The sequence below is a fragment of the Aulostomus chinensis genome, chromosome 21 (assembly GCF_037954235.1).
Source record: "Aulostomus chinensis isolate RoL2024-O1b breed Wild chromosome 21, RoL_Achi_v1.0, whole genome shotgun sequence".
Lineage (NCBI taxonomy): Eukaryota > Metazoa > Chordata > Actinopteri > Syngnathiformes > Aulostomidae > Aulostomus > Aulostomus chinensis.
In genome coordinates, this window is record NC_141340.1 from 19961021 (window position 1) to 19983146 (window position 22126).

The window sequence follows — 22126 nt, forward strand, 5'->3', positions numbered from 1 at the left end:
CAGTTTTAGGACCGATTCTCTTCACTCTTTACATGCTCCCATTAGGTGACATAATACGGAAGCACTCGATCAACTTCCACTGTTATGCGGACGACACACATATTTACTGGTCAATGGAGCCAGACGACACAAGCCAGCTTACTCATCTGCAGAACTGCCTGAAAGACATTAAATCCTGGATGTCTTCTAACTTCTTAATGCTAAATTCAGATAAAACTGAGGTCATCGTGTTTGGACCTAAACACCTCAGGGACACACTCTTGAATCAGATCACTACTCTAGATGGCATCACCCTAACTCCGAGTACAACTGCAAGGAACCTTGGGGTCATTTTTGACCAGGACCTTTCCTTCAGCTCCCACATAAAGCATGTGACTAGGACCGCCTTCTTCCATCTGCGAAGTATCGCTAAGATTAGGAATATCCTTTCCCAGAGTGATGCTGAGAAACTGGTGCATGCATTTATCACTTCTCGGCTGGACTACTGCAACTCTCTCTTGTCAGGATGTCCTAAATACTCTCTAAAGAGTCTCCAGCTGGTCCTTCAGTTAGGACTGGTTCAGGTAGCTCTGAACCATTGATAGCTATGCTGCTATAGGCTTAGACTGCTGGGGGACACATCAGGTTACATGGAGCCCTTCCCTTCCCTCCTCTCCTCTCCCCCTCTCTCCTCCTCTCCTCCATTCTCCACCTGGTTCAGGTAGCTCTGAACCATTGATAGCTATGCTGCTATAGGCTTAGACTGCTGGGGGACACCTCAGGTTACATGGAGCCCTTCCCTCCTCTCCTCTCCTCTCCCCCTCTCTCGTCCTCTCCTCCATGCACATTTTTGGAACTGTCATTACCATTACTTGTTGCATTTTGTAGTTTGGCCTTGGTGTGTCGCAGTCTCTCTGTGTTTCCACAGATCCACCAGAGCCCCAACCGCCGCCTGCATCGCCCCCCACACCCCCTCTTATTCCCTAGTGTTACACCGGCCCGCGCTCCCCTTCCATGAACCAGTCAGCCATCCAGTCCCCCATCAAGCTCTCCCTGCCTCCCCTACCAGAAGCTTCCTTCTTCAACTGTTAACATTTCCATGTTTCCCACATTTTGCATTGTAAACTGTTTTCTTGTCTGTAGCAACATCTACAACATGTCTGTCCATCCTGGGTGAGGGATCCCTCCTCTGTTGCTCACCCTGAGGTTTCTCAGATTTTTCCCTGTTAAAAGGGTTTTCCATGGAGTTTTTCCTCAGTTGATGTGAGGGTCTAAGGACAGAGGATGTTGTTATGATGCCATGTGAAACCCTTTGAGACAAACTGGTGGTGAAAACGGGCTCTACAAATAAAATTGCCTTGCCTTGCCTATTAAATTGCTTCCCGGGTGCACAAGTTGCTGGGGTTGGGAGCTTTGGACAAGAGATGCTGGATCACCAGAGCAGGCCACTGGTTCCCCTCCTGATAGTTTTACCTTATCTATACAGCACAATGGGTGATGTATATGGTTTTGAGGTTTTCTGTTAATTATCATTTTGGCATTTAAAAAAACGCGTTTAAGCTATCTCAAATCCAGAATTCCATTCAGGACACCGTTCTTGTGGAGGGGGGTGTATCAGTCCCTGGCTGGTGTCTTTCATGATGTTTCTTGTGTTGCAGCAGGTATCTGGAGGGCAGGGAGCTGTTCATTCCTTCAAGTTGGATGCACCAGGGCCCGGCGCTCTGTACATACAGACCCTGCCTTGCTGGCAGGGAGCCTCTCGTCCTCCTCATCCATCGTCGCTTTGATTTTCGGCAGCCAAGATCTCTTCCTTCCACCTCCCTTACACTCAAGCACACACACCCACACCACTGACTCCACTAATGATCACGTCCCATTGTTAGTTCAATTTTGGTTTAATTTTGTGGTTTTTTTTTTTTGTTAAATAAATTCATCATTTGACCTTCAAATATCATATCTCACTGTGGTCACGGCTTCAGAACCAGAGTCAACAAATGGTTTCTCCCCAGTGTGTGTACTCATGTGTCTTTTCAGTTTTCCTTTTTCTGTGAGTCTTTTGCCACAAACTGTGCAGGGGAATGGTTTCTCCCCAGTGTGCATTTTCATGTGCCTTTTCAAATATCCTTTTTCTGAGAATCTTTTGCCACAAATCGAACAGGGGAATGGTCTTTCCCCAGTGTGTGTTCTCATGTGTCTGTTCAGATGTCCACTATCTGGGAATCTTTTACCACAAACTGAGCAGGGGAATGGTTTCTCCCCAGTGTGCATTGTCATGTGTGATCCTAGATGTGACTTAACTGAGAATCTTGTGCCACACACAGAGCAGGGGAATGGTTTCTCCCCAGTATGCGTTCTCATATGTCTTTTCCGATACCCTTTTGAGAATCTTTTGCCACATATTGAACAGAGGAACGGTTTCTCCCCAGTGTGCGTTCTCATGTGTGAGTCCAGATTCCCCTTAACCGGGAATCTTTTACCACAAACTAAGCAGGGGAATGGTTTCTCCCCAGTGTGTGTTCTCATATGTGTTTTCAGATGTTCCTTTCCTATGAATCTTGTGCCACAAACTGAGCAGGGGAATGGTTTCTCCCCAGAATGCATTCTCATGTGTATTTTCATATGTTCATTTTCAGAGAATCCTTTGCCACAAAATGGGCAAGTGAATGGTTTCTCACCAGTGTGTGTTCTCATATGTCTTTTAAGATTTCCCTTTGAGAATCTTTTGCCGCAAACTGAGCATGGGAATGGTTTCTCCCCAGTGTGTGTTCTAATGTGTATATCCAAACTACTTCTGTATCTAAAACCTTTACTGCATGTTGAGCACCTAAAGAGATGCTCATCCTTACTAACTTGTGTCTGAGATTCAGAAGCACCAAAGGTCACATTCCAGATGATATCTGATTCCCTTTCCGTCTTTACTTTTTGCTCTTTGGAGCTGCAATGAGACTCTTCCTGTCCTGGGCTCAATTTCTGAAGCAAAGTCTGCTTTGAGCAAAAAGGTTCCTTGTGCTCAGAGGAGGCCGTGTTATCAGGTCTGACCCAATCATCCTCACTGACTTCAGTCTCAGCTTCAGAAGAGTCTGACATCTGGTCATTAGTCTGGGGTTGTACAAGTGTATCTGAATCTAGTTTGCTGGCTGCTTCTGGTTCTGGTCCTCTACACTCTTCTCCATCAGCTTCTGTTTTAAGATGATGAATTGGGCTGTTGGTCAGAGACTCTGTTTTCAAACTTTCCTCAGTTAGACTCTGGTGAAGCTGAGAATTGTCTTCGTCCCCTTCACTCTTCACAGGGACAAGGGTGAAGGGGAACATGGTGATATCAGCCTCCTCCTGCCCTTGAAGCTGCGCTCCGTCTTCACTGATCCTGAGCTCCTCCCACTCCTCTTTAATGTGCGGGGGCTTTGGGTCCTGCAGCTCAGGTGGAACCTCTTCTTTAATCACCAGCAGCTTTGCCATGTCTGCAGGACACAAACAGCAACATCAGAAATCTCTTCATTTGACTCTGAAACAGTGGAGCAACAGACAGAAACAGAAATCAACTAAATGAAAAGAGACATCCTGCTACTGATGACCAGTCAGCAAACTGGGAACAGAAACGCTGGATTCAGATGCTTGGATCAATGTTGTGCCACTCATGTCAAAGGTCATTGGTCCCCTCCACTGAATGTTTTGGTCCATTCATAAACATATCTGCTAGTCGGAATCTTAATTTCTATAATGCGATCCTGTGAGAGAATGAGAGTTCACTCTCCCCCCACTGCAGGTTCAGTGGGGGGCAGGAACTCCTAAGTGCTCCCAGGGAGTGAGGTCTCTATTGTGCCTCCTTGATGACTGCAGTGGTGTTGTAGCTCCAGGTCAGATCCTCCTGTATGTGCACGCCCAAGAACTTCGGAGCAGCCGTGCATTGCTGCCCTGCTGCTGCAGGTGGAGCAGAGAGGAGAGCTGTGGCGAGGACCGAATTCATAACTGGCACAGAACTCTGAAGTAATGTGTCACCAATGAAGTGTTTTGCTACTTAGCACTACTGAGACCCTAAAAATGGAAATTTAAGACCTACATGATGCAAAAAAATTTAAATAAAAAATATTCTGAAAAATCTTTTCATTCTAATAAAACTCAAATAAGTGCAAAAGCATTAACTTGACTGAACTCCATTCTTCAGGTTTCCACGAGGGTAACAGACAGAGCCAGTTAATCTTGAAGCTCAACACATGCCTTCAGCCGCCGAGGTTGTCACCAAAGGGCACTGATGTCAGATACGGATTTCTACTGGTGTGTCCCAAATCACATACTTCCAAACTGCAGACTTAAAATTTTCAAATTGAGTATACTAAGAATACTATGTACTCAAGTGTGCAGTGAGCAAGTTTTGAGGGTGCAGTGTTGTCCCAAATTGCATACTGCCGTGCGGCATACTCACTGGAAATAACGATGCGATGTCTTCTCCTTTGACACCAATTTATGACCGGCTGCATCAGCAAATTACCGCCACTTTTTGCCTGCACGTTTGTAGATTTTTTAAGCAGTAAAACAGCTAAATGAAAGGTCATCGAGCATTGTTACGCCACAATCGGCGCTGACAACATGATATCCTTTTGTTGGTCGAGGATGCAATGGTATGTAGAATTAACTTGTGTGATATATTTAGCAAAACATTTTGCCAACAAGTCATTTTGTTTTTTCAAACCCATGTCCACACAGAATTTCAAACTTGTCCCTTGTTCCGGCCCCAAACTTTGTTATTTAATGTAAAGATGACTCTATACAAGTTAGTGTCGACCGACTCTCACCACTGCTGTCCGCCGCCATTTTTAATTGATGAAACAAGTGCGGCAAGTGTCCACAGTCGCATCCTCAAATCTTGACTGATTTGAGTACATCATCCAGGTACTTTTGCATATTCAATTTTCACATACTATCCATCCTTTTTTCTAATCTGAGTTGAGTATATTCAAAATTTTAAGTATATAGTAGGAAATATTTTATTTGGAACACACCATACAACTCACTGAGGGACTGAAACATGTCACCGCTTCCATGAGGAGCCGCAACCTTCCATTACCATTTGAGTTTCTCTGTCATGAGTGAATGCGAAACCAGGGCCGGCCTGAGGCATAAGTGAATAAGCCTTGGGCCCCCAAATCAAGGGTCTTTGTATGTTTTTTTTTTAAAAACATATTAAATATCTTAAAGAAGTGACAACATAATTGAACGATTGAATGAATAATTCATTACTAGAAAATTCTGATTCCATGATCAGTATACTGGAGGGGGCAAATTCTGCCTAGGGCCCTCTAAAGGCACCTAAAGGTGTGGTACCAAGAGTTTGGTGCTACCAAAGCACAGCAGTTTTACATTTATGAATGTTGACCCAGATGTGGTAGCCAACTATAGGCCGATATCCAACCTCCCTACATCTCCAAGATCCTTGAGAAGGTTGTCCTGGAGCAGCTACATGAACATCTGCACAGCAACGAGCTCTTTGAAGCCTTCCAGTCTGGATTCAGGGAACACCATAGCACTGAAACAGCACTGGTCAGAGTCTCCACTGATCTTCTTACAGCTTCAGACAGAGGTCTCGTCTCTGTCCTTTTGGACCTCAGTACTGCATTTGACACCATCGACCACAGCATCCTGCTACAGAGACTAGACCATGATATTGGGATTAAAGGACCTGCCCTACAATGGTTTAAGTCCTACTTATCTGACAGGTTTCAGTTTGTTAATGTTAATAATGACCATTCAGAGTATAGCATAGTTACATATGGTGGACCATAGGTAGCTCAGAACCAGTTATAACTATGCTGCTATAGGCTTAGACTGCTGGGGGACACATAATGTTACATGGAGCCCTCCCCTCCTCTCCTCTCCCCCCCTCCGCACATTTTGGAAGTGTCATTCCCATTACTTGTTGCACTTTGTAGTTTGGCCTTGGTGTCTCGCAGTCTCTCTGTGTTTCCACAGATCCACCAGAGCTCCATCTGTCTGCTCCAACCGCCACCTGCATTGCCCCCCACCCCCCTTTTCCCTGCTGTCACCCCGGCTTGAGCTCCCCTCCCATGAACCAGTCTACCATCCAGTCCCCCATCAAGCTGGCTTGCTCTGCCTGCCTCCTCTTCCATGAACCAGTCTACCATCCAGTCCCCCATCAAGCTGACTTGCTCTCCCTGCCTCCCCTCCCATGAACCAGTCTGCCATCCAGTCCCCCATCAAGCTCGCTTGCTCTCCCTGCCTCCCCTTCCAGAAGCTTCCTTCTTCAACTGTTTTTAACATTTCCATGTTTCCCAAATTTTGTATTGTAAACTCTTTTCTTGTCTGTAACAACATCTACTGCACGTCTGTCCGTCCTGGGTGAGGGATCCCTCCTCTGTTGCTCACCCTGAGGTTTCTCAGATTTTTCCCTGTTAAAAGGGTTTTCTATGGAGTTTTTCCTCAATCGATGTGAGGGTCTAAGGGCAGAGGATGTTGTTATGATGCCATGTGAAGCCCTTTGAGACAAACTGTTGGTGAAAACGGGCTCTACAAATAAAATTGACTTGCTTTGCCTTTTATTGTGCCCTTTGAACAGTAGACATCTGAGCCATTGCAGGTGCATGATAAATTGATGAAGAATACCGATGTTCTATGTGTAAGGGGTTAAATTTAGTGTCCGTCCTCAAAGATGGAGGCAAACAAACAAGACGAAGGGTTTTGCATGTTGCTCTTCATGGTGTTTATAAACTGACTGATGTATTCTATGTGTTCTTCACTGTTTATCTGACTCCATTGATAGATTTCAGTACATGTCCAGCATTTATGGGTGAAAGTGCATGAATGTGTTTTCATCAAACACTACATTTTGTGTGTGTGTTTTACAATTTTTACATGAGAATATGGAGCAGAGGTGCAAAGAGGTGACAGAGTACCCGTCTGGGGGAAATAACCAGATGGATATTCTAAATCTATTTCTAAATCCCAAAAATTGAATTCAAGCCGTTATTCAGAGAAATTTTCATTAATGGGCGAGAAGGCAAAAGTGGATTCAAATTTGTCCAAGTCTTGGTAAAATGTCTTTTTGACATTGAGAGTTGTGTTCAAGTGGAGCCAGTAGAGGGCGGCACCTGTTCAATACAAACGAGAGAAGCACAGTGGCACGGCAGTCATGGCTAGCAGAGGAGGAGAGGAGCTTGAAAAACCACCTGCATTATTTAAGTCCCATGTATGGGAGCATTTTGGCTTCCCTGTAAAATACAATGATGGAGGAGATGTAGGCATTGTGGCACAAGAAAGCCATGAGAGTGGAAACCCATTTGGCAGGATCCAAGACGAATGCTGCCCAACAACCACTAATCACCACCGCATTTAAACAGCCTTCAGCGGCAGGATCAGTGAGCTAAGGCCATAACAAACGCTATCAGAGTGTTTATAGCTGCAGACATGAGGATTGACATCTCGAGTTAAATGTTCTTTGCATTGAATGAGCAGAAAAATGTTGCACTAAGTGTTCTACAAAATAAATGGAGAGCAAAGTTACTTGTTTTGTCTTTTTCCTGTCACTGCCACTAAAGGGTATATCAAAGTATTAAGATGAACTTTTGTTGTTGACCAAATATTTATTTTCTACCATAATTTGGAAATAAATTATTTAAAAATCAGACAATCTCATTCCGTCTCTCATAGTAGAGGTATACCGATGATGAAAATTACAGGTCTCTCATCTTTATAAGTGGGAGAACCTGCACAGTTGGTGGCTGACGAACTACTTTTTTGCCCCAGAGAGAGAGAGAGAGAGAGACAGAGAGAGAGAGAGAGAGAGAGAGAGAGAGAGAGAGAGAGAGAGAAAGAAAGAAAGAAAGAAAGAAAGAAAGAAAGAAAGAAAGAAAGAAAGAAAGAAAGAAAGAGAGAGAGAGAGAGAGAGAGAGAGAGAGAGACTCTCCTTCCAAGTCTGGTTTTAATGAGAGCAGTAGAACTGAATCAAGTTGACTTGATTTGACTGGAACGTCTCTTCTGCTGGTGAGGGGCCCCCCTCCCTCTACTGGGAGCATTATTCGGTAGAAAATATCGGCCTGTCACAATGTGCTGCCTCCACCCACATTCATGTGGAGAAGTGAATCATAGGGATTCTACAGTGGAGCATGATTTGATATCCAACTTAGCGTATTGAGACACAAAGTAGCAGTTTTTTGAGGCGGTGGCATAAATTGATAGACATCGCTATCGGTTTATGCTGCTGGTAGCGAAACAACACCGGTTGTCCTGGTCAGTGTGCGGGGACTCACCTGCTCTGTACAGCCTGACTCGGGGCTTCAGCACGGCATCGAGCAGCAACCTCTGCCGGCGGTTCTCCCGCTCGTACTCCGCCACGGTTTCCTCCAGCAGAGCCACGATCTGCTCCGTTGCAGCTGCAAGCCGCTCGGTGAGCAGCGCTCTCAGCACCGGGACTCCGGCCACTGAGTCTCCTTCTCCCAGCTGCAGCAGGAAGTCTTCAGCGGCGGCGAGGATCCGCTCCTGGACCGACACCCGCAGCAGCTGCGCGGCGCACATGTTGCGGTTCTTCAGGAAAACAACAAATTCTTCCTCTTCTTATCTCCTTCTTCTTCTTAACAACCTGAGTCCAAGCTGTTGACTTTGTGCCACTCCAGATTCGCTAACGTTTGCTAAACTCGCTGACCTGGTAACAGCAGCAGTGATGAGTCAAATAATCCAGGACTTCTTTTTAACAGCGCGTATTGATGACGTATTTAATGACGTTCGAAGCCTCGCGAGCCGTCAGGCAATTGTGAAAACAATGGTCTATCCCAGTTTCTTCAAACAGGCTGGAGCGTTTCTGTGTCCCCTGCTTCATCGGTGCCCTGTGAGAGGCATGTGAAAGGGGGATTTAAAGAGGGTGAAACCTTGTCAAGAAAAAGTAATCACCTGAGTGTGAGCCCGGGGGAGGAATTGTTCCTTTTACATCAAAATGAATCAAATCTCGTCTCTGTTTCATGAGTTACATGTTGTCACTCGTGTCAGAAGCACATTCACAAACCAAGTAACAAACAAATTATAAACGTGACATTTATGTGGAAATAAATGAGCGAATACATGATGATAATGCATGAGCTCTTTGAGCTGGCACATAGAGGTGAACGACGGGATCCGGCTCCTGATTGGCTTTGGTTTTTTCCAATTTTTTTTCTTTCAAGCAGCAGATGATTGGTCAGTGTGAGGTGTGGCCTGTGCGCCTGCGCTCAGTGCGCTTGCAGGACAGTCAGTGTGCACAGAGACAGGAGACAGGGAGGAGAGAAAGAGAGCGACAACACGCGGGAAAGGTCAAAGAAAAAAGATGAGAAAATGAGTGACAGCAGGAAACACGGCAAATTTTTGGAGTCATGTTAATACTCTGTTCATACTCTATTGATATTTAATATTTAATATCTCAGCAAGCAGGCCCACACTGGGCCCAGTGGGCAGCCCGCACCGGGCCTGTAAGACTTTGCTCATTGGCAATACGCTGGCCCCTTCGTGCTGGCCCCGCAATGGCAGCCCTAACTAAACCCACAGGGCACCTGCACTGGCCCTGTGAGGGCCCGCAGCAGGCAGCCCTAACTAAACCCACGGGGCACCTGCACTGGCCCTGAGATGGCCCCCAGTGGACAGCCCTTATTTAGCCTTCACTAGGCCCTCATTTAGCCCACACTGATATTGCAGGTAATTACCCTGCTAATCATACATATATAAATACACTAGTTTCACACATCTAAAATGGATGCACTCACTCATTCTCACTTGTGTCAAAAACGCACGATTCAATAAATACACACACACATAACACACTTGAGTTCTTTTTTATACCAAACTTTATTTGTACTTGACTGGTACATTACAAAATTAGAATTTTTAAAAAATATTTGATTGGTTATGAAGGTGAATCTTATATCAAAGACGGTTAGATAAATAGAATATCTTTGCTTATATTGTGTAGTAGTCGAATAAATCAGATGATTGCACGGTAGTATCTCTGTTTTATAATAGTTTGTAACTCAATGGGCCGCTTATGAGTGTCATACGGCTGCCTCTTGAGCTAATCAGATGGCCGGCCGGCCGACTGGGAAATTTTCCGGGCCGTCCCGATAGCCACTACAACACAACATTCATAGTAGCTGCATCCACGCACATTCCTACTGTGATGTGTGCATCTGCAGATACAGAGGCAGACACACACACACACAAAGACAAAGACAGACAGGCACGCGTCTTTATCCCTGCGGGCTGCCGCTTTAGCGCAGGCACATAAAAATCCCTCACGGAACCGTTCATTGACCGAACCACACGGGACCAACCCTGAGGGCGCGGCCATGAACAAGCAATGATGGAATAAACAGTTCATTGACCGAGTACGGGACCCACCCTGAGGGCGCGGCCATGAACAACTAATGTTGGGACTACAGAACAGATAAAAACTGTGATTGCCACTGAATGAGTAATATCCCACAGACAGAGACTGATAGACAGCCATATTACGGAGCAGTTTTGAGAAAGGAAAGCTAGCTTGCAGTACCAACTTAGCTAACATCCTGCGAAAAACATTTCAAATTAAAAAGTTAAAATTCATGGTTTAGAGAGAATATAACTGAGAAATGTCTTGGAATTTCCAGTGACCCACTCACCCTATTGAACTAATAAAATTAATGACAATAAATCTATGAATATTACCAGAAAATCAGGAGCCCAGCCGATGTCTTTTCTCTGCGCTTTTTCTGAAATTCCCTCCAAAAAAAGTGAGGGAAAAGACATGGGCTGCTAACAAAAAATAAGCGTGGGCCCACAGGTGCTAAAGTCCTTTGGGCCCCATGTGGGCAAGCCCGCACTGGGCCAGCATGAGCTTTCTGTGGACAAAGCAGTATGGTGGGCTGGTTTCAGGTAGCACACAGAGAGCCAAGACCTTTGGGTTCCATGTGGGCAAACCTGCACTGGACATGTTAGGGTTTGGTCTGGGCTGGCCCTAGCCCAGAGTGCCCGCAAAAAGCCTGCATGGGACCCACTGGGGCCTGTTTGCAGGGATATTGCTGTGTATTTTCCAATACGTTCAACTATATTCTTGTTTTGTAAGAGAGGCTTTAATCTCTGGCTTTAATCTCTAAACTCTGACTCTGATGTTATTGGTGATGACTGAATTCTACCACCTGACAGACTGTGAAGGCTCATATTTGTGATGTCATCATAAATATACAGTATGAAGGCCTTGTTTTAATGTCAGGAACCAATCAGACAAGCCCCCTGCTGACTAAACAGCTCTACTCATCAAGCCCCTGACCCCAGAGCCTTTTTGGTGAACTGATTAGAGGATGGAATTAGTTGAGATGCATTGACACAAAGGGAAACTTCTGCATTCCCTTCATGCTGTTTCATCACACAGAGCAATCGCTAACGCTTCAACTGCAGTAGTGATGTCTTCCGGACAGGATGGTGGTCAAACATGGGAAGTTTGACCCACATCAACCATGCAGGGAGGAGTTAGCAGAGTTTTTTTATTTAGCACTGCCAGGTGGCGCGAGAGCAAATTAAACTACATCATGTTGGTGTTCATCAGGGTTACCACGAACAGGCTAAATGCAGGACATCTCAATGTAAAAATCTGTCATTTCCTGTTGCCAGCAGGTGGCGCTGTGAGTAAAGGTCACTACTGACTTGCAGATGTGTTCAGACTGGGATGATCTGACCAGGTGAAAAGGATTTAGAAGAGTTGAAGTTTCATTTTAGTTTGAGCCTGAAAATGACTTGAGACTGAGATCTCACGGAATTGCAGGTAGGTGCTGCCCCCAGTGACCCAATGGAGAATGACATGTAATGAGATGAACATTCTACATTTTCCCATTTCTTGACTTCATTGTTATTCAGATTTCTTCAAGCTGGAAGTGAGTGAGATCATTTTAAGTAGAGAGTAAATAATCATCATCTCATCAGTTGAGTTTGTTCTCTCATGGTGATGAACTCACTTCTCAGCAGCGTGACATCACACATTTAGCTGAAGTCATATGCAAGTGTGTCACTCAGTTCATGCAGCCTTTATTGTTTTATTTTATGATTTCGTTTCACTTTGATCTCTATAAAGACAAAGTGCGTCTGTTGGAGGCACCACTGATAGAGTGGAATGTTTCCACGTTGCCATGACAACATGAGGCCCCTTCAACTCACTCTGTTCCTTCTGCTGGTCGGCGTCAGAAGAGCGAGATGGCTGCTTCTACATCTCTGTGGATGAGCAGCTCCTCCCATCTCAGGCAGACGCTCCCTCGCTACATGTGAGCAACCTCCCCCCATGCATGATTCTTTGAGTATTTTGTCTTTTTGACTGAGAAGTTGACCCAACAACAATCACCTATGATGTCAAAGCTCCTGGATGCCCCGCCCCTTCATCTTGTGCAGGTTGTGTGATGTCACTGAATCCCACTCAGACCAGACAAGACAGAGAACAATGTGTTTGTTTCAGTGATGTCATTGCTGTGGCTGCTGACATCAGAGCCGTCCATCCATACATGCCAGACTGAGATGGATGAGGTGATGTTTGGGTTTTCAAGGCTTTAATAGATAGTGGGACAGGCTGAGCTGGTGAATGATCAGCTGACCAGGTCTGTGCTCAGTTTAGATATTGAGCTGCTGCTGAATGCTATTTGACCCAATGTTTCACACAATAAATGGAAGGCAGTTTTTAGTGCAGCATTTCATTCTTTTTGGAGTTTTATTTTCATTTGCCCTGCACCTCACTGGTGGGGATATGCTCACTGTTTACAATGACTCAATGTAGAAGCCTTGACCAGGATGTTTACTGGTGATGTAAATTCTCACTAATGTTTTAGTGTTGGTGAAAGTAAATATAATAAATGTATTTGGAGTATTTTATCATGCACAGATTTTTGTAAGAGGTGCTTTAGGGAAGTTTGTTTGATCAACACTTGTTATGCTGGGTTCCTGTCTGTTAGTCTGTCCCGGGTGGTCAATTAGTGGCACAGGATAAAAAGGCCTGACCTGACTTAAGGGTGACTTTGGAAATAAAAGAAATTAAGTTGAAGCACCATCTCATCTCCCTGCTGTTCTCCGACCCACCACCGCTACGGTCATCCTAACACTGCTCGACCACTTTTATCAAATTAAGAATACAGAACTTCATTCAGTGATGACCTCGTCAAAACCTTCAAGCTGTCTCTTAGATTGGATTCCTACGAGGCTGCTTAAGGAATTATTTCCCTCAGTTACCAACTATTTATTAAATTTGATTCATCTGTCTGTAGTGTGGTTGAGTAACCCGGCGTGGGGTGGTGACCCGGCGTGGGGTGGTGGCCCGGCGGAGCAGTGAACAGAAAGGAGGCAGTGGTCTCTTTCTCAAACCTTACACACACTTTATTCATGCATGAGAGAGAAGTTACAGCACTCATAGAGCATCAGAAGTTCTCTGATGTTTCTGAGGAACAGTCAGCTATTTACCACCGTCGGGGAGGAGACATATAGTTTAAAGGTAGAGTCATGTAACATCCAAGAATTCTCAAAATCTCAAAATAGGCGCCCAGGTTAAGGTCAAATGGCTCCGATTTCCCAAATTAACATACGCAATTATCAATCTGCCAACCACAAAACAAGTTTACAACTTTGTAACCTGGAACATGGGGGGTACACACTTCAGCACCTGTGGTTCGACCGAAACATATTTTAAAGTCTCTGCATAAGCATCCTGTTTTGCATGAATAGCACATTTGCATCACAAGCAAACATTCTCTAAGGTTTTCAATAGTCTCAGCTGAGACGCGCTTTCACATTCTACTTGATCTTTTGTAGAGAAACATAAAAACCAACAGGTCATCTTCAGTTGCACAAATCCTGAGTATATTTTCATTCGCTCTTTTCTTAATAACTTACATTAAATCAAAAAAGATAAACAATAAATATGTTAAAAAAAGATTCTACAGTAGTAGCAGGATATGAACCACAGTCCTTTAAGGTAGCTGTCATTAAACCACTGCTTCAGAAGCCTCCTCTAGACCCTGAGGTTCTAGCCAACTACAGACTGATAGCTAACCTCCCCTTCCTCTCTAAAATCCTGGAGAAAGCAGCTGCTAATCAGCTGTGTGACTTCCTCCATAACAAGAGTTGATTTGAGGATGTTCAGACTGGTTTTAGAGCCCAGCACAGCCCAGAAACAGCACTGGTAGAAATTACTAACACCTTCGAATTTTATCAGATGATGGCTTTGTGTCTGTACTCGTCCTGTTAGACCTCAGTGCTGCCTTTGACTCAAGTGACCAACAAATCCTGCTACACAGACTTGAACACTCAATCGACATTAAGGGAACAACATTATACTGGTTTAACTCATATTTATCAGGTTGATTTCAGTTTGTACATGTTCATGATAAATCTTCTATGTAAACAGAAGTTCAACACGGTGTTCCCCAAGGTTTAGTGCTGGGGCAGATACTCTACTTTTTATATGCTTCCTTTAGGTCATATTATTGGGCAACGCTCCATAAATTTCCATTGTTACACAGGTGATACTCAATTATATTTATCAATACAGCTGGATGAAGGCCAACAGTTGTCTAAACTACAAGCATTCCAGACATAAAGGCCTGGAGGACTTAAAACTTTGTACTGTTAAACTCTGATAAGACAGAAGTTCTTGTGCTTGGCCCCAAACACCTTAGAGACACATTATCGAGTGATGTCACTGCTCTGGATGGCATCACTATGGCCTCCAGTCAGCACTGTTAGGAACCTAGGAGTTCTATTTGATCAGGATTTGTCCTTCAATTCCCACATTAAACAAATTTCAAGGACTACCTTTTTCCATTCGCGCAAAATCTCAAATATTAGAAACATTCCATCTTAAAGTGACGCTGAACAATGAGTCCATGCATTTGTTCTTTCTAGGCTGGACTATTGTAATTCTTTATCATCAGGCTGCACTAACAAGTGGTTAAAGACCCTGCAGCTGCTCCAGAATGCAGCTGCACGTGTATTGACAGGAACTAGAAAGAGAGACCACATCATCTCGTCTTAGCGTCACGGCATCGGTATTCTGCCCTCGTTAGTTGCCGTTTTTAACTTGGCAGATAGCTAACAGAATTTTTCAATAAACACCGAGTCAGCAGGTGAGTTTGGGATGTTTACTGATGAAACACTGTGAAACTGCAATACAAAAAATAAAATACAATATGTCACATATGGTTTGGCTTTGTTCTTAACACAAACAATCTTCATACATTGACATAATACTTATGAGCAGGTTAAATCTTCATTAACTAACCACAAAAAATAATGTACGATTAGCTTAATGCTAACGTTATATAGAAAACGCCATATACAGGCTAGCGCATTAGCGTCGCTCCGTTTTTTTAAAGTTTTCCCACCTTAAATGAACTGTTTTTAAACTTTAACAGCGAGGCTTAATATCATAATAACCAATACTCACAGACATATGTGCCTTCCAGAGTACAGCTTAGAAAAAATGGGGAGTAAAAAACAACTACTTCACTCAAAGCCCCGTCTGTGAAAAAAGGAACTATCGCGAGTATACACATCACATCACGGTCCACAATGCCCCTGTTCTCTTAAAGGGGCAGCACACTCCCCGTCTGGTATACTGTAGTATACCACTATGTCCCCTTAAGTAACAACACAACTTCAGAGATGGGTCTTGAATACGCTGTAGGGGAGCTGTCTTTAACGACTCTCACTTCCACTTTACGGACCCTGTTGTCTTGACCAGGAAAGGTGTTTACGATGACTCCTGTAGGCCATTCATTACGCTTGGCCTGGTTGTCCTTTAGGAGCACAATATCTCCAATTTGCAAGTTGGGTTGGTCTGTTTGCCATTTTCTCCTTGGCTGGAGGGTTGCCAGATACTCTTGACGCCATCTTTTCCAGAATGAATCAGCGAGTCCCTGGACTTGTTTCCACTGACTCCTATAGATATCCTTAAGGTCGAGGTCCCCTGAAGGAGCTGACACCGAATCCACTTTTTGCGTTAAGAGCATAGCAGGAGTCAGTACGGTGGGCATGTCAGGATCTGATGACACAGGAACTATCGGCCGTGCATTCATTATGGCGGTAACCTCTGCCATCAGCGTAACAAGAACTTCATGTGTCAGACTGGGAGAATGAACTTTGAGCAGCATGCCATCCAAAATGCGCCTAGCAACCCCGATCATTCTTTCCCACACTCCCCCCATGTGAGAAGAGTGCGGAAGATTAAAATCCCAAGTACAGCCTTGATCTTTGAGGTAAGACTGGAGCTTAGCATTTGCTGATGTTATGCCAAGTTCTTTACATGCGCCAACGAAGTTCGTTCCTCGGTCTGAACGAAAGAGCTTTGCTGGACCCCTGATAGCGGTGAATCTTCTGAGCGCATTAATGAAGCTTGATGTAGACAGAGTTTCTACCACCTCCACATGAACTGCTCTGGTTACCAAACAGGTGAACATAACGGCCCAGCGCTTGCTCTCTGAGAGACCTCCTCTGGTTCGACGAGCACAGACAGACCATGGCCCGAACACATCTAACCCCACTTGTGTGAATGGAGGTGCTTGGATGAGCCGATCAGCAGGTAAGTCCGACATTTTCTGCTTCTCCACACTTCCTCTTAACCTCCTGCAAGTGACGCACTTGTGTATGATGCTTGATACGAGTCTTTTGCCCGCTAGAATCCACAGTCCAGCAGACCTGACGGCCCCTTCAGTGACGTGTCTTCCTTGGTGTGCGACTCTTTCATGGTAATACTGCACCAACAACATAGCAATGTGGCTGTTTTTAGGGATAATGATAGGATGTTTTTCCTCCCAACAGATTGTAGCTGATGACATCCGGCCACCAATCCGCAACAAACCATCTGAATCCAAGATGGAGTCTAGCTTCCTGAGAGAGCTGTGTTTTGAGACAATTTCTCCCTTGGACAAGCTCTTGATCTCATCTAGCTCATCCAGTAACATGTCAGCTAGCTCGACTGCGAGCACTGCCGCACAAAGCTCCAGACGAGGCACCGTATGGGAGTGACGTGGTGCTCGTTTAGATTTCCCCATACAGAATCCTGTGTGACTCTGTCCTTGCTCGTCGACTGCTCTGAGGTAGGCCACCGTCGAGACGGCTGTAGTGGATGCATCGGAGAAGACACATAGTTCCCTTTGCTGTGTGGAGAGTAAGGAAACAGGTAAGTATGGTCTTGGTATGTGCAGCTGCTCAAGTGCTTTGAGTGATTCTTTCCAGGATTTCCACTGTGTCACTTTTTCAGCAGGTATTGGGTCATCCCATCCATATTGCTCAGTGCACAGTTCTCTGACTATAGCCTTGCCTTGTACTGTTATTGGAGCCACAAATCCCAGTGGATCGAAGATGCTGTTGACTGTAGAGAGAATTCCCCTACGAGTGAATGGCTTCTCCTCTGTAGAGACGAGGAAGGTAAAGCTGTCAGTTTGAAGTTGCCAATTAAGACCTAAACTTCTCTGCAGGGGTAAAGGATCCACACCCAGCTCCAGGTCTTTCAGCTCCTTGGCACGTTCTTTCCGGTGGAAACGCTTCCATCACCGCATTATGATTAGAGGCTATCTTATGTAGTCGTACGTTTGAATCGGCTAACATTTCCTTTGTCTTTTTCAGGACTCGGATGGCATCGTCGGAGGAGGGGAACGAGGTAAGTCCGTCGTCAACATAAAAGTTCCTTCGAACGAACTGTTTTGCCGCGGTGTCATGTTCGTCTTGACTTTTCAGGGCAGCTCTTCTCAAACCATATATGGCAACAGCAGGAGAAGGGCTATTCCCAAATACATGTACAGTCATGCGGTACTCTCTGATGTCTTGGGTCCGGTCGTTGTCCTCGAACCAAAGGAACCGTAAAAAGTCTCGATGTTCCTGGCAGACCTTAAAACAGTAGAACATTTGCTCTATATCTGCTGCCACTGCCACGGGTTCCTTACGGAAGCGAGTGAGGACTCCCAGAAGAGTGTTATTTAGATCAGGGCCGCTCAACAGGATGTCGTTCAGGGAAACGCCCTCATGCTTGGCGCTGGAGTCAAACACTGCACGTACCTGACCCGGTTTGCGTGGATGATAAACGCCAAAGATTGGTAAATACCAACACTCTTGCTCTCCAGTGAGTGGTGGGACTGGTTCCGCATGACCTGCCTCAAAGATCCTCTGCATGAACGCAATCATATGTTCTTTCATGTCAGGCTTTTTAGCCAGCATGTGGCGTAATGTCAAAAGGCGCTTAAGTGCTTGAACTCGATTGTTGGCTAGTTTCTGCCTTGGCTCCCTGAAAGGTAGCGGTGCAACCCAACTATTTGAGTCATACATGAAGACTTCTTTGTCCATTCTTTCCAGAAAGGCTTTGTCTTCCACAGACATTCCAGGCTTGTCATCGTGTGGTGTTTGTCGGAAGACTCCTTCGCCAATGCTATCTTTTTCATCAAATAGGTCTTTCGGCACATTAGCCTTTGGAAAGTGAAAGCAATGGAATTTCTGGAATTCCAAGACTGGAATTTCAAACTTCTCTTTGATGTGGAGTCTGTTAGTACAAGGGTTAAACAAAGATGTACGTCCGTTGCTTAGCACGGTAGTTCGATAGACATTGGCATGATCCGATTGATGGGCTCTTCCAAGACAAACCTCTCCTACAATCACCCAGCCTAAGTCGAGGCGCTGGGCATAAGGAGCACTGTGGGGACCATTGCATTGCTCTCGAACCTTGTGTGCCCTTGGGATGTCTCGACCAAGCAGGATGAGGATCCCTGCTGAAGGGTCTAGAGCTGGGATCCTGTCTACAACCCGCTTGAGGTGTGTGTAGTGTCTGGCAATCTCAGGCGTGGGGATTTCTGACTTGTCATCAGGGAGCATATCACATTCTATTAGCGTCGGGAATGGGATGTGAGTTTTACCATCGAGCGACTCCATGATGAAATTATAGGCTCTCCGACCCATGGTTTCAATGATTCTCGAGCAGGTCTTCAAGGTGTATGCTGCTGTGCCCTCAGTAATCCCAAAGAGCTCAAAAAACTCTGTTTTTGCTAAGGACTTGTTGCTCTGCTCATCGAGAACGGCGTAAGCCTTGACCGCTCTTTCCCGTTGGCCCGCTGGATACACTCTGACGAGACAGATTTTGGAGCATGATCTTCCTCCGACAGCCGTCCCACAGATGTCAGTGCATTTTGACGTGACAATTTGAGCAGCTCCGTCCTCTTGCTCCCCGCCTTGGTCCCTTGTAGTTACAGAAATCTCCGTCATCCAGGGAGCGGGCCCCGGATGTAGTGCTGTGGGGTGTCTCTCGCTCTGGCATTCTCTGCACTGAACATTTTTACCACAATCTTTGGCTAGGTGACTGGTTGACGCACAGCACTTATAGCAAATATTTTTCTCTTTAAGATAGGTTTTCCTCTCATCCAATGACTTACTCCTGAAACCACGACACTTACTAAGGGGATGTGGTTTGTTGTGGAGAGGACACTGCTTGTCTGGGTCTGCCATGTTTTTCTCTGTGTGGTTACTATAGCTACTATCAGAGTTCACTGAGACCTCTGTCTTTTTGATGGAAATGGGTGTCCTCTCATTTGGCCGAAAGGAATGTTCTGGCTTCCCACCACCTGTGAGTGCAGCGAAGCTTGGGTCGTTGAGCGTCTTGGCTTGATCACGAACAAACTTTGCAAAGAAGGCGAAGGGTGGGTAAGATGTCTGGTACCTTTCCTTGTAACGTGATGCAAGAGAGACCCACTTGTCGTGCAGGGAGTATGGCAGCTTTTGGACAATCTGAGTAAGTCCACGGGACGTGTCCAGGTAATTTAAACCGGGCAGGAATCCGTCTGACCTGGCCGCTTCAAGCTCCATTAGAATGTCTCCCAGCTCTCTCAACCTTTGATATTCTGTGTTTAAGATTTTTGGGAAATCGTCTATCTTCTTAAGGAGTGCGTTTTCTATGGCTTCCGGGCATCCATAACAGTCTTCTAACCTTTGCCATACCATGCTCACCTCTGCTTCTGCGTCATGGATGTGGACCGCACGAATCCTCTTTGCATGTTCGGATGATTTTGGTCCGAGCCATTTACACAGCAGATCAAGCTCCTCTCTATATGTCAAATTTAAGTCGACTGTGGAACTTTGGAAAGATTCCTTCCAGGCCCAATAATTTTCAGCGCAGTCGTCAAACCTTAGCAGCCCGGAGCTTATCATCTCACGGCGTATCAAATACTTGGTCAGATCTGTGGTGGGTGATGAACTAGGCCGAGGCTCCTTAGTTCTGGGAGAATCATACATCCCTGGCTGAGGGGGTTGGTTGTTACCGCCAATTGGTCTTGCATTACGAGACTGGAATTGACGATGGGACTTGCCTTTGGGTGGACTGGGATCATACTGACCTCTAGCTGAAGTTTGCGGATCAGAATAACATGGAATGGCATCCTCCGATTTGAATGTTTGCTGAACAGGTAAGTCATCGTCACTGAATTCATAACAGCTGATCTCACTTGACTCGTCTATATTCTTACCCGTGCTGTTTATAGCTGCCTCACCGCTGTCCGTTGTTAGCTGGCGTGCTGGTGCTGGCGTGGGTTCAAATGACTTTGAGTCCAGGTGATGCTCATGTCTTGAATCCACCACGTACTGATGTTCAACATGTTCATTTCTTAGGTTAACATGATCTAGCTCTCCTTGCTCATTCTCAGCAGCTGCTTCCAAAACGTTAGCTTCAGCAGCCGCAGCTGCAGCTGTGCTCTCTAGCCTCAGTGTGAGCAGACTGGCTTCTAGCTCTGCTTTCTTTCTGGTAGCCTCAGCTGCAGCTTTTTGTTGCTGCTCTTCAATGTATGCGTGAGCTTTAATCACGTCTGCTTCTCTTCTTGCAAATGATGCTTGTGTACGTCCAGCTTCAGCTTTTGCACGCGCCCTGACTGCTATGGCACTGGCTGAGGAACGCTGACAGGCACGTGAGGTGTTGGAACATACTGACCTCGTATCCAATGTGTCCTCTATATTGTCCATTGTGAAGCTTTGTTGTATGTCGAAATCTTGGTGTTTCTACGAAGATCCACTTTTCTGTAGGAACCCCGTACGGCGTATGTCTTTTCACTATTCTGCCCTCGTTAGTTGCCGTTTTTAACTTGGCAGATAGCTAACAGAATTTTTCAATAAACACTGAGTCAGCAGGTGAGTTTGGGATGTTTACTGATGAAACACTGTGAAACTGCAATACAAAAAATAAAATACAATATGTCACATATGGTTTGGCTTTGTTCTTAACACAAACAATCTTCATACATTGACATAATACTTATGAGCAGGTTAAATCTTCATTAACTAACCACAAAAAAATAATGTACAATTAGCTTAATGCTAACGTTATATAGAAAACGCCATATACAGGCTAGCGCATTAGCGTCGCTCCATTTTTTAAAGTTTTCCCACCTTAAATGAACTGTTTTTAAACTTTAACAGCTAGGCTTAATATCATAACAACCAATACTCACAGACATATGTGCCTTCCAGAGTACAGCTTAGAAAAAATGGGGAGTAAAAAACAACTACTTCACTCAAAGCCCCGTCTGTGAAAAAAGGAACTATCGCGAGTCTACACATCACATCACGGTCCACAATGCCCCTGTTCTCTTAAAGGGGCAGCACAATCGGTTTCCAGTAAAATCCAGAATAGAGTTTAAATACTTCTCCTCACTTTAAAGCTCTTAAAGGAAAATTCAGGCACAAAACAAACCTAAGGTTTGTTCTTTTACCATTATCACGTTGAACAATTGGAGGGATTTGGTTCTATAGCATCCAAATGCAAACCAGTTTCAGTGCATACCGCTAATTTGCTCCCAACGCAGGTTGTGGGGGCAGCTGATAAACAGACAAATCATAACAACATACACTCAAAATAGCAAAACACATCGATGGTGATACAAGTAGAGCCTCTTCATGTAAATGAAAGAGTATTTTGAAAGAGTACAGACACTTTATTAAAAGACAAGTTTATAAGGACAGTTAAAGGTGTGTAGACGACTGTTTACACTTTAATTCAGCTGTTGAAGAAGAAGACCTTTACTGTGAAAATTCATCTTGTGTGTTACAGCCGTCCCTCCAGGACGGTCAGGGACCATCTTCAGTCCTGATCCTGATACATCAGAAATCCAACCAGTCCCTCGCATAAGAACCATGTATTTGTTTG

At 45.0% G+C, this 22126-nt stretch overlaps 1 protein-coding gene across 1 annotated transcript; it reads right to left on the reverse strand.

The window, feature by feature from the left end:
- Positions 1-1604: 1604 nt before the first annotated feature.
- LOC147242007 (uncharacterized) lies at positions 1605-8627 on the reverse strand. Its single transcript, XM_086192339.1, has 2 exons — positions 8238-8627; positions 1605-3437 (listed from the first exon to the last, which is right to left on the reverse strand). The coding sequence occupies exons 1-2, from the start codon at positions 8500-8502 to the stop codon at positions 1924-1926; spliced, it is 1779 nt and encodes a 592-aa protein (XP_086048465.1). The 5' UTR covers positions 8503-8627; the 3' UTR covers positions 1605-1923.
- Positions 8628-22126: the final 13499 nt, after the last annotated feature.